The sequence below is a fragment of the Nerophis ophidion genome, linkage group LG03 (assembly GCF_033978795.1).
Source record: "Nerophis ophidion isolate RoL-2023_Sa linkage group LG03, RoL_Noph_v1.0, whole genome shotgun sequence".
NCBI lineage: Eukaryota > Metazoa > Chordata > Actinopteri > Syngnathiformes > Syngnathidae > Nerophis > Nerophis ophidion.
Window position 1 is genome coordinate 60416436 of NC_084613.1, and position 13536 is coordinate 60429971.

Below are 13536 nucleotides of genomic sequence, written 5' to 3' on the forward strand. Positions count from 1 at the left end.
TGTGATATCCTTTAGAGATTAATGTCAGTTTTTGATACAGTGCCGTCTGAGGGATCGAAGGACACGATCATTCAATGTTGGTTTCCAGCCATGCCGCTTACGTGGAGTGGTTTCTCCAGATTCGCTGAAACTTTTGATGATATTATGGACCATAGAAGTCGAAATCCCTAAATTTCTTGCAATTGCACTTTGAGAAACATTGTTCTTAAACTGTTTGACTATTTGCTCACGCAGTTGTGGACAAAGGGGTGTACCTCGCCCCATCCTTTCTTGTGAAAGACTGAGCATTTTTTGGGAAGCTGTTTTTATACCCAATCATGGCACCCACCTTTTCCCAATTAGCCTGCACACCTGTGGGACGTTCCAAATAAGTGTTTGATGAGCATTCCTCAACTTTATCACTATTTATTGCCACCATTCCCAACTTATTTGTCACGTGTTGCTGGCATCAAATTTAAAAGTTAATGATTATTTGCAACAAAAAGAAAGTTTATCAGTTTGAACATCAAATATGTTGTCTTTGGAGCACATTCAACTGAATATGGGTGGAAAATTATTAGCAAATCATTGTATTCCGTTTATATTTACATTTAACACAATTTCCCAACTCATATGGAAACAGGGTTTGTACATTCAAACGTTTTCTATCAAGCATACTTGCATTGTCGGCAAGGACAATTGCAACATCACCTCGTGACAGTTTGGCTGAGTCCCCCCCCCAGATGTCGAGCGGGTCTAACATGATATTGTGAAAGTCCAGTCCATAGTGGATCCAACATAATAGTGAGAGTCCAGTCTATAGTGGATCCAATATAATAGCGAGAGTCCCGTCCATAGTGCAGCCAGCAGCAGACCATCCCAAGTGGAGACGGGTCAGCAGCACAGAGATGTCCCCAACCGATGCACAGGCGAGCGGTCCATCCCGGGTCCCGACTTTGGACAGCCAGCACTTCATCCATGGCCGCCGAACCTGTATCCCCCCCGGCTCTCCTCCACAAGGGAGAGGGGGGCAGAGGAGAAAAGAAAAAAAAACGGCAGATCAACTGGTCTAAAAAGGGGGTCTATTTAAAGGCAAGAGTATACAAAATAATTTTAAGATGGGACTTAAATGCTTCTACTGAGGTAACATCTCTAACTGTTACCGGGAGGGCATTCCAGAGTACTGTGTCCAAATATAAGACACTCTAAAGCCCGCAGACCTTTTTTGGGCTCTGGGAATCACTAATAATCCGGAGTTCTTTGAACGCAGGTTTCTTGCCGAGACATTTGGTACGATACAATCGGCAAGATAGGCTGGAGTTAGACTGGTACTTTACACTCTTCACTATACACTCACATCGCTACACACCGGAGTCATGACTGTTGACGTGTTATAATGGTCTGAAGTTGACAAATTGATTATTCTATGACCTTTCATCAACAATTAAGATAACTAACTTACCTTGGAACACTCTAAACACAAGTGATTGAAGGGCATACCTACTCAACAGCCATACATGTCACACTAAAGGTAGCTGTATGAGCAATGCCCACACTGTCATAAACATGTGCCATAGAGTGAAACCATACTAAACAACAATGACAAACACATTTTGAGAGAATATTTTTACCGCAACACAACATAAACACGACAGAACAAATTCCCAGAATTCCCTGCAGCACCAACTTTTCTAGAGTAAATCACCAAGTCGATTAATAATTAATTTTTCTACCACTTGTCCTTAATAATTTTGAAAAAAATACCACAATGATAAATGACACATTATGTTACTGCATATGTCAGCAGCTAAATTAGGAGCCTTTGTTTGTTCACTTACTACTAAAAGACAAGTTGTCTAGTATGTTCACTATTTTAATTAAGGACAAACTCGCAATAAGTAACATGTTTAATGTACCCTAAGATTTTTTTGTTGAAATAAAGCCAATAATGAAATTATTGTGGTCCCCTTTATTTAGAAAAGTACCGAAAAGTACTGAAAATTGTTTTGGTACCGGTACCATAAATTGGTATCGGGACAACACCACAACACCATCCATCCATTTTCTACCGCTTATTCCCTTTTGGGTTCGCGGGGGGCGCTGGCGCCTATCTCAGCTACAATCGGGCGTAAGGCGGGTTACACCCTGGACAAGTCGCCACCTCATCGCAGGGCCAACACAGATAGACAGACAACATTCACACTCACATTCACACACTAGGGCCAATTTAGTGTTGCCAATCAACCTACCCCCAGGTGCATGTCTTTGGAGGTGGGAGGAAGCTGGAATACCCGGAGGGAACCCACGCATTCACGAGGAGAACATGCAAACTCCACACAGAAAGATCCCGAGCCAAGACTGCAGGACCTTCGTATTGTGAGGCAGAAGCACTAACCCCTCTGCCACCGTGAAGCCACACCACAACACACAAATGTGAAATACAGTTTATTACAAGAAATACTGGGTGTTATCTGAAAAAATACACTTTACCATAAGCAATATTTTAGCAAAAATGTACCTGAGGTTCTACTGTACTGGTATGAATGAAACATAATTATTATTATTATATGTTTCTGTTGGATGTGTGTCTTCTAGGATCACAGCCTACGGTGCAGCTGGAGGACGTAGTGTTATGGCCATCAGCAGGTCACATGGCACCTACATGAGCGGCGACTTTCTGCTGAGAAAAGGAGAGCTGATCTACATCCTAGTTGGACAAAAAGGAGAGGATGCCTGCCCCAATGTAAGTTAAAATCAACTTCAGTACGACTCTGAGATCAAACTAATGTTTGATCTCAGAGTCGATTTAGAGTCTGGCTTACCATCAAATGAGTCATTTTTCCACCTCTTCTAGGAAAGAAAAATAAAAGGGATCTGTTCATGCTGTAGTAAACTTTCTATTTTATTTGTGGTATACTCGTGATTATCTTACAGCGAGGGGTTGTACATTCAAGAAGCCAACATAGCTCTCCTTCAACACACACACACATACATATTTGCCTTCCTTGTGCTCATGTAATTACCCGATAGGACACATTTGCGGTCTCACCGACAGAACTCTTTTAAAACATTCACATTCACCCGACTCCAGTGTAAAAAAAAAAAGGGGGGGAGGGACAAAACGGAGGATGAATGTCCCATAACAAGAAGATAGAGAAAAAGAAGAAGCTTATCGACTGTGGTGTCACCACAGACTACAAAGGCGGTCTCACGTAATTTTTCAGTATTTATGCAGATCCCAAATACAGATCAGCAGGTACCATAAAGTAAGAAAAGTTGCTTTTGCATAATAAATGAGTTATACTTGTATAGCGCTTTTCTACCTTTTAAGGTACTTAAAGCGCCTAGACACTATTTCCACATTCACCCATTCACACACACATTCACACACTGATGGCGGGAGCTGCCATGCAAGGTATGGCCTTGCACCCATCAGGAGCATGATTGAAGTGTCTTGCTCAAGGACACAACGGATGTGACTAGGATGGTAGAAGGTGGGGATTGAACCAGGATCCCTCAGGTTGCTGGCACGGCCACTCTCCCAACTGCGCCACGCTGTCCCCTAATGTGAAACAAAATGCCAGATGATATGTCTTACCTTATACACACACCATAATAATTTTATACTGCAGCTGTTACATATACTGTAATATTCCATCCATCCATCCATCCATCCATTTTCTACCACTTGTTCCTTTTTGGGGTTGTGGGAGGTCGCTGGAGCCTATCTCAGCCGCAGTCGGGCGGTAGGCGGGTTACACCCTGTACAAGTCGCCACCTCATCACAGGCCATACTTTAATATTGTACGTAGTAATTGTTATATATTGTAAATTTTATATAAACATATAAAATAGGCTCCAACACCCCCGTGACCCCTAAAGGGACAACCAGTAGAAAATGGATGGATGGATAATATATATATCAGTATATATCATATACTGTATATCCATCCATCTATTTTCTACGGCTTATTCCCTTTGGGGTCGCGGGGGGCGCTGGTGCCTATCTGAGCTACAATCGGTCGGAAGGTGGTGTACACCCTGGACAAGTCGCCACCTCATCACAGGCCATACTGTAATATTGTACATGGTGAGTCTTTGTTAAACATTGCAGTAGCAAAAGATTGTGGGATCTGCTCACTTTTGTAGTTTCTCATTATACTTGTTTATGCTTGTATTGTTAAACAATTTCAGAGGACCAAATAACTGATCTATAGAGTCCAACTTTTTGCTGTTGATTCGTTGTGTGTACTGTGGTACAGTAGTAGCAATGTTGAGCTAAAAATATTGCATGACATTGTCTGTAAAACATTTTCCAAAAATGTATCCTATTCCTCTTCTTAGCTGACGTCCTTAATGTAATTTACTACCAGTATGTAGACTTTTCTGTCTAAACATAAGCCATACATTCAGAATCTAAAACCTGCATACCGTCCTGTGTTCGCCTAAGTCAGCGGTGTCCAAACATTTCCACAGAGGACCGAATACTGAACATTCAAAGGATATGAGAAGCCATTTTAATATTTTTCATATCGTGAAAAAGGCTAAAACCATCCATCCATTCATTTCCTACCGCTTGTCCCATTCGGGTTATCCAGGGTATAATGCAGTGTTTTGTTCTTGGGTGCGTGTGCGAAACAGAGAGTACTGACTGACAAGAGGGTTTTATTTATTCTGCTTGTTACCTTGAAAAGTGTTTGACAGATATTCATCTAATTTATGAAATGTTTGAATTGGGGTCAGGAACAAGCTATTACATTTTGAAGGTATTTTTTTTTTTTAGATCCCCGTTTGTATTCAGGACTGTTTTACAATTGAGCTTAGCAGAGGTCTGTGTTCCCAAAGTGCTTTTCTCATTTGTAATTTCCCATCCGACCATTTTCTACCGCTTATCCCATTCGGGGTCGGCGTGGCGCGGTTGGGAGAGTGGCCGTGCCAGCAACCTGAGGGTTCTGGGTTCGATCCCCAGCTTCTACCAACCGAGTCACGTCCGTTGTGTCCTTGAGCAAGGCACTTCACCCTTGCTCCTGATGGGTTGTGGTTAGCGTCTTGCATGGCATCTCCCGCCATCAGTGTGTGAATGTGTGTATGAATGGATGAATGTGGAAATAGTGTCAAAGCGCTTTGAGTACCTTGAAGGTAGAAAAGCGCTCTACAAGTACAACCCATTTACCATTTATGGTAAATATTATATATTGTATATATTATATAAACATATAAAATAGGCTCCAGCACCCCAGCGACCCCAAAAGAGACAAGCGGTAGAAAAATGGATGGATGGATGGATGGATAATATATATATCAGTATATATAATATGTAAATACTACATATATAGTTTATACCAAAATGGATACATGGATGATACAGCAGAAGATTGGGAGAATGGCATGTGGTCAGATGAAACCAAAATAGAACTTTATGGTATAAACTCAACTCGTCGTGTTTGGAGGAAGAAGAATACTGAGTTGCATCCCAAGAACACCACACCTACTGTGAAGCATGGGGGTGGAAACATCATGCTTTGGGGCTGTTTTTCTGCTAAGGGGACAGGACGATTGATCCGTGTTAAGTAAAGAATCAATGGGGCAATGTATCGTGAGATTTTGAGCCAAAACCTCCTTCCATCAGTGAGAGCTTTGAATGGTGGACCAAATACTTATTTTCCACCATAATTTACTAATAAATTATTTAAAATTCCTACAATGTGAATTCCTGGATTTTTTTCACATTCTGTCTCTCAAAGTTGAAGTGTACCTGTGATAAAAATTACAGACCTCTGTCATCATTTTCAGTGGGAAAACTTGCACAATCGGTGGCTGACTAAATACATTTTTGCTCCATTGTACATGCAAGAGGGAACTGTTTTTTTTTTTTTTATAATCCAAGAGTGTTATTCCGATTCTTAAAAAGTCAAACATAATCTGAATAAACTGGTTTCAACCAAATTAATGCAGTAATTTGTGGGGTTCAGTGCTTGTAAATATATTCAGGCATCGCTGCAGGTCTGTGTAATGGAGGAGACATCTAAAAGACATGTATATACAGGACTTTGTAAAAATGTTTTTGCATAAAAATCGGAGGATGCCCTGTGAAATACATTGCGGTCGTTTTTGAAATGCATTAGAATTTTTGTGAATTAAGAATTGCCAATGGTTACAGATTTGACAGGAATGTTGGCAAAGACATCTGTCATTAGCTTTATAAAATAGGAGACATGGACTATTGGAATCTTGTGACATTGCATGGTTCCCATCTACATACTCAGCACTGATAAAAATAGCTTTGTAGCTAAAAATAGCACATTTTTTTTACCAATGTTTATTAATGGGTTTTGGCCCGGTTTTTTAATAAATAAATTATAAAATCTGTATCTTCCATCAAAAAAAAATCTAATGTATGTACTGTAGCATATGAAATAGGAGCAGAACTAATTAGACTTGCGGAAATGAACACAAAAAACCCCCAAATGGTGAACGGAGGCTCTCTGCCAATCGTTCCGCACTGTGGAGGCAACGGAACAAAAACCTTCAACATGACTATTATTACAGAATGGAGAACCTCAGGGGAGTCTAAGGACATTTTCGGAATGGTAACATTTTAATGGCACTAAATTTGCAGTGATCCCCCTGCTTTCTCTCCTCGGCTTACTTGTGTTGTTTTGTCAAAGGTGGTTGTCATCCGTTATGCTCAGGAGCTGGCAGCCTCGCTGTATGCTTACACAACACTGAGATTAAAAACCTCCCAATCCCTCTAGTCACCAATGAAACCATCCATCATCTCCAATATAAACATTCACAAATGTAGGCCAGCCTCTACACTGAAAATGTCCTATATTAACAAAGTAAGATGGTTTGTTGGAACATGATTTACCCTGGGAATTAACAAGAAAATACAATTGTATTTGATATAACTCATTTAGGATACAATATGTGCAGGCCTTGCAGATAATGTAACACCTAATAGTCCAAGACTCATGGTGGCCAGACAAATGAGTTTATTGGTGATTTTTATAGCTCTGCTAGTTGGCTGGGAATCATATTTGACATCAAGCATTAAATTTCTTGTTGAAACGAAAATAAAATTACTTTGAATGATTGGTCTAAAGCAGGGATATTCAACTAAATGGTTTTAGGGGCCGCAGCTTCAGAAAGCAAAGGACTGGGGGACAGGGGACATTTTATTTGTTTTCTATTTATTTTAAAGCACAAAAAGCTGGTTAAAGATTCTTAAAGGGAAACTGCACTTTTTCTTTTTATTCTGCCCATCGTTTGCAATCATGAGAGACAAGAAGACAAATCGTTGTTTTATTTTGCATCCTGACACGTAAAAATGTTCTCGTTCTTGGTAGCTAGCAATGCAGCTGATGTGAGCAAACAATTCTGCCTTTAAATCACTTAAAACGGCATCCAAAATCCGCCAACATTACTTAATTTACATTCCGTAACCTGTACTATAACCAAGCTAGCTATGGCAAGAGGTAAGCTTGACTGACCATACGTCCTCTTTTCCCCGGACATGTCCTATTTTGCGGGACTGTCCGGGGTGTCTGGGCGGGTTTTCTTAAATACATCAAATGTCTGGCGTGTATTTTCAATGTACGTACATGGTTAAGAAGGAGTTAAGAACCAAACAAATTGTGGAGGGGTTCGCACGCTGCAGAATGCATGAGGGAGGGGCAGAGACAGACAGAGCGATAGAGCGATAGTGCGAGATACTGGATTGCTCGTTAATCAAGGCATACTTGATCAACAGCCATTCAGGTCACAGTGAGGGTGGCCGTATAAACAACTTAAACACTTTTACAAATATGCGCCACACTGTGAACCCACACCAAACAAGAATGACAAACACACTTCGGGAGAACATCCGCACCGTAACACAACATTAACACAAAAGAAAAAAAAAAACAGAACCCCTTGTAGCATTAACTCTTCCGGGACGCTACAATATACACCCCCGCTACCCTCTACCCCACCCACCTCAACCCCGACTACCTCACATCAAGTATTCCACTTTGAAAAATAATTTTGTGGAAAGATTTTACATATTTTGTGTGTTTACCATAAAAAAACATAGTTTTGTTTGACAAAAACAGGGGGCGGAAAACAAACAAAAAACAACATAAAAAAACTAATACATTTTGACAATACAGAGATTTAAGCGTTAAATATAAAATGTATGTATGCCCTGGCAAACCATTATCATCATTTCATGACCGAAGCAAAACACTTCTTACACTTTTATACTGAAATAAATACACATACAACTTATTAAATAAAAACATAGAAAAAACTACCATCAGCGGTAAAGTTTAGATCCATGAAGGAAAGAAGAAAGTGAATGAATGTTTGTAACTGAATACACTTACATATGCATACAAATTTGTCTTCTTTTTTATTATTTCTTTTAATTAATTAAATGGGTTGTACTTGTATAGCGCTTTTCTACCTTCAAGGTACTCAAAGCGCTTTGACACTACTTCCACATTTACCCATTCACACACACATTCACACACTGATGGAGGGAGCTGCCATGCAAGGCGCCAACCAGCACCCATCAGGAGCAAGGGTGAAGTGTCTTGCTCAGGACACAACGGACATGACGAGGTTGGTTCTAGGTGGGATTTGAACCAGTGACCCTCGGGTTGCTGGCACGGCCACTCTCCCACTGCCCCACGCCGTCGTTAAGTAACACTTATGACAACCTTTTTCCAAAACACAATATAGAATGTGAAATATAACACAACAATGCCTATGTTTATCACAAAAAAGTGGGACCCTAAAAATTTACTGTGGGACCCCATTTTATGACTTGAAGGGGTCCATGGTACCCCATTTTGAAAATGTCTAGTGCCAACACTGCTGTCAACAGAGTAAAAAAATGCTTTATTTAAATAAATATATTTTTTATAAAGCAAGTTCAAGTATCATTGGCAAATTTTCACCTAGTTCCGGCCTTGGCGTGCTGCCCGCCTTGGCACGCATATACGTGTCCTATTTTTTGAGATTTCAGAATATGGTCAGCCTAGGTAAGCTTGCTTCTGCCTCAGCAGCTGAATAGCTTTTGAGTTTGTAATGCACACTGACCGAAAAACACGAACAATCATGTTACAGTATCTGTAAAGTATTAGCCCACATGTTTTTTTTTGTAGACAGCTAGTTTGACAGCATATGTACTTTAGTTTTGCGGTGATGTGTTGCATGTATCATGATAATTAATACAGTGACTTACTCGATAGACAGTTGTCTGTTTGGTCAAGCAGGGGACGTTTTACACTTGATTTTGGGTATGCACGCAATTTCTATCGGCAAAACTTAGCTCCAAGTTACCCATTTGCAGCGTCTAGTCGCGCCAACCTCATTCTCTCAGCTTCCGTCTGCTCCAACGTTTCATCCTTTTTTTCGTGCTTTTAACCAGCAGTTCATCTTTCCTATATCCAGGTTGTTGTTTTTCTCATAGCCATTGCCGTGCAACTGCCAGTCTGCATGCACATTCCAGACGGGCTAAATATAGACACAAAGCAGCTTCCGCAGAACAGTTTCAGTCTAGATGAATCACATTGGGTGCACTATATAATTAAATTTGCATTTCCTATTGTGAGCGTTCCGATAATTAGAATGTATAGACAAATACACTAAATGGATTCCGTTCCTAATTTTGCTCACTCAAAAGATGAAATCCTCTGTGCACAAATTTTGTATATCAGATTTGCGTCCTCTATCAAGTTTGCCCATGTGGACGCCAGCGCTCAAAAAGCAGAGAAAAAGAAGGTCAGCCGCTAGTATTCTTTTTGCGTCCTCTTCTACTAATTTTTGAGTTGACAACCCGGGCCTTTTATTTCATTGGCTCTCACTGCTTGATTTAACTCAATTAGTGGGGATTTGTGATTGCTCGTTCGACCAATGTAACAATAATACAATGTATCTTACTAAGTTTTACGGCTTGTAATTGTGAATTCCCAAAAAAATACATGTATAGTTTAGCTAAGTTATGAATTCATCATACATAAGTACAAGTTGTAAAAATAAATAATGTAATCCTCCTAATAGCTTTGATGCATTTAAAGGGTAACTGCACTTTTTTTTGCTGAAATTTTGCCTGTCGTTTACATTCATTATGAGAGACAAGAGGACGCATTACTTTTTTTTACGATTCCAAAGGTGATTAAAAACGCTTGCAAATTGCGGCTAATGGGAGTCATTTGCCGCATTTTTGATGTAGCCTTCAAAGCCGTCTCTATCAATGTTTTATATAGACACTGCACGTCTATATAAAATATGGTAACAGAAAAACACACACACAATATATATAATATGTGCAATATTTACCGTGTTTAGGTAATTTTATGCATTACTGGAGCTTATTTCCTCAGCGCATTTATTTCCGTTCTCAGAGCAATGAATATCTGACTTCCGGCAACAAATGTTTGTTCCTACTTCAAGAAACAAACACGTGTGTAAGTTCTAATCATGGCGGACTTGGTAACAGACAACAAAGACAACCTTTTTTGGACGAACCTTTGAGGATTCACAACCTTATCTTTTTGGAGCTGAATATACGGAGGATGAACTGCTGCTTATAAAAGTGAGCACGCGGAGAGGGTAAAACATTGGAGCAAACGGAAACCGAGAGAGCGAGGTTGGCGTGACATGATACTGTAAATTTGAAAGTTGGAGCCAAGCTGTGCCAAAATAAAAGGCCTGTTTACCCAAAATAAACCAGAAAAAAAACCTTACCCGACCAACTGTACCAAACCGACAACTGTCCATAAAGTGAGTCACTTTAATATTTATCATGATACATGCAGAATGTCATGCTTGTTATTACAACTACAGAACGTATGCTGTTGAGCGAGGTGTGTACAAACAAAACATGAAATTTAGGCTAATACTTGACAGATATACTGTATAATGATTTTTCATTGTTTTCAGTCAATACAGATTGGTTTCCTGTCACATTGTGTTGTGCATTACAGACTCAAACGCTATTTGAGTACTGACGCACAAGCTAGCTCAATGCTAATCATGTAGCATGGCGTTGCAAGGCAATGTGATACTACGCTACAAAAAGAGTTCCTCTGTGTTCGCTTTCAATGTTGTAGGTTACGGAACGTTTAGTTGCATTGTTAGCCACCGAGCACATGACAATTACTACAAGTTAGAATGCAAAAAAAAATAGTGTCTTTTCGTCTCTCTCTAGGATTGTGAACGATAGGCAAAATTACAACAAAAAAAGTGCAGTCCCCTTGAAATAAATAACATTTTCAAGCAAGAGTTACAAAAAGCATTTAGAGAAATTGTGCCCCACAATGTTTGAAATGCTCTGAATTATCTGTTTTAATGCAGACCTTTCTGACTCACTTTGCACAGAAAATTACCATCCATTGTTTAAAAAATGCCTTTGAAATGTTTACAGAATGACAAATAGAACAATGGTAATGTTTTCTTCTATATCTAAAAATAGATACAATAATTTTACTCTCAGAGGAGTGCATTTCCACACTTGTATCCTGCTGTGCTCCACAGAAAGAATGCATTAATATATGTTTTTTATCTCACTAAAAGACAAAAAATATATGCTACTTATATGCTGTGTGTTGCCTTATATAGGCTTCAGACAAAGTTTTAAATATATGTTGGTACATAAGGAGGCCAGTGGTGATTGTCTTCCTCACAGTAGACTGCTTGCTGAAAAAAAATGTTTGAGTGTTTTTGTGCAGTTTTAGCACTCTCCTTGAAAAAGTATGACCCCTGATGTACATCACGTCAATCTGAGCTTTATTGGTGAAAAGAAAACTCACACGAAGTTGCATTGTTAGCTGTTTCTCTGATTGCAGAGATCAGTCTGTCAATACTCAATCAATACACTGTACACATTCCGGATAAGTCATTTACAAACAAAACACTCAAAAATGAGCACACTGAAAAAAAAGGGCACCAAGTGCAAGTTACTTATATGCAATCTGCAGTGTGTTTGTTTAGACTTATGGGAGAATGTAAAATGTATATTTGTATCGTGTGGTAAAGTCACAGCATAAACTGCAAAGCATAGTCAGTAGGAAAATTGCAGAGTGAGTCATACTAGTGAGCTGAGTTTCACCATCCAATAGTAAACGCTTTCATTGACTGTGCTCACTGCATCAAAACCCAGCTATTGTCTTTTTTTTTTTACCTTGTACAACACTTACAGTATGTACAGTTTACATAGAAAGTGCTTAGTCTATTGTCCAGCACGTGGTCCTCCTTTCTTGTCAGCCTTAAGAACAGTAAGGATTTATTAAAAGCTGAGACACTTTAAATACTGTATGTACAATTTTATACCACTGAGAACACACAAACTTAAAATAAGTCTAGATTTTATAGCGGAGCGCTTCACCAATCGTGTTTTGATCAAAATGGTGACCGTACTGTAACCTGACTCTCGCCAGATCCTTGTAGTTTGCTGAGCTCCACACAAGGATCTGGGCTCAAAGGCTTTGCAAACTCCTTCACGATAGCAAAAAATAATGAACCAATCAGGATCGCCGGCGGGATTTAACAGATGTGACGTAGCGCCGAAGCGACTGTTTGAATCAAACAACAATTGCGGCACGCAGCCCTCGCTGCGTCATGTGCTGACATTGATTCTGCTATTGCAACTGTTTTGTCGTATCTATTCTATCTAATATTAATTATTTAAAAGATGAACAGAGAACAGTTTTGAAAGCATTTATTGGTGGCAAGGATGTTTTGGCTCTTCTTTCGACCGGGTTTGGATTTCCCAGTGTCGCTCTCATCGAGGTCACGGGTTAATTTCGATGTGAGTCGTTAAAGTAGCACGTCATTCAAGATAACGGACAAGTGGTTTATCCAATCACAAACAATTATATTTTGACAAGGCTCCACCTTCTGAAATACAGTACATCTCCTATTGAGAACTCCCAGATCCTTGATATTCTGCCCCGAGTGGAGGTGTTCAATTACCTTGACTTTTGTTCACGAATGAGGTATGAATGGATCGTGAGATCGACAGGTGTATTGGTGTAACTTCTCCAGTGATGCAGACTGTGCCAGGGGAACTCAACTGGAAGGCAAAGCTCTTAATTTACCGGTCGAATTATGTTCTTACCCTCAACTATAGTCCTGAGCTTTATGTAGTGACCAAAAGGACAAGATCGCATGCACAATTCAAGCGGACAAAATGAGTTTCCTCCACGTCAACATCTGGTCAGAATGGCCCCTGGAGTTTAGAGCACATCTGACCAGTAGGAGGCCAAAGAAAAACCCCAATACACAATTGAGAGCCTCATCTACCAAATTAGAAATGTTAAATATCATGTGCAAACTACAAAATTGTGTGTGCTATTAATGGGTGTGTTGTGGGTGACTGTGTGTACAATTGATAACAAGGTGCAGATCCCTTTATTTCGATGGTTCTTAAACTTTTTTTACTAAGTACTATTTCAAAAAACACTTGGTTCTACACGTACCACCATGATGACCAACATTAAAATACAGTAGCGTAGTCGGCTCAAGGTTTTATTTAACAGTTATAAATGTAATATTATTGGCCACTGT

General features: G+C 39.7%; 1 protein-coding gene across 1 annotated transcript in view; it reads left to right on the forward strand.

Moving 5' to 3' along the window:
- Window positions 1-13536, forward strand: part of alk (ALK receptor tyrosine kinase) — a 924960-nt gene that overhangs the window by 822607 nt on the left and 88817 nt on the right. The window contains exon 13 of the mRNA XM_061895727.1: window positions 2575-2722. Within this exon, the coding sequence (XP_061751711.1) occupies window positions 2575-2722 (148 nt within the window). The remainder of the gene's footprint in view (window positions 1-2574; window positions 2723-13536) is intronic.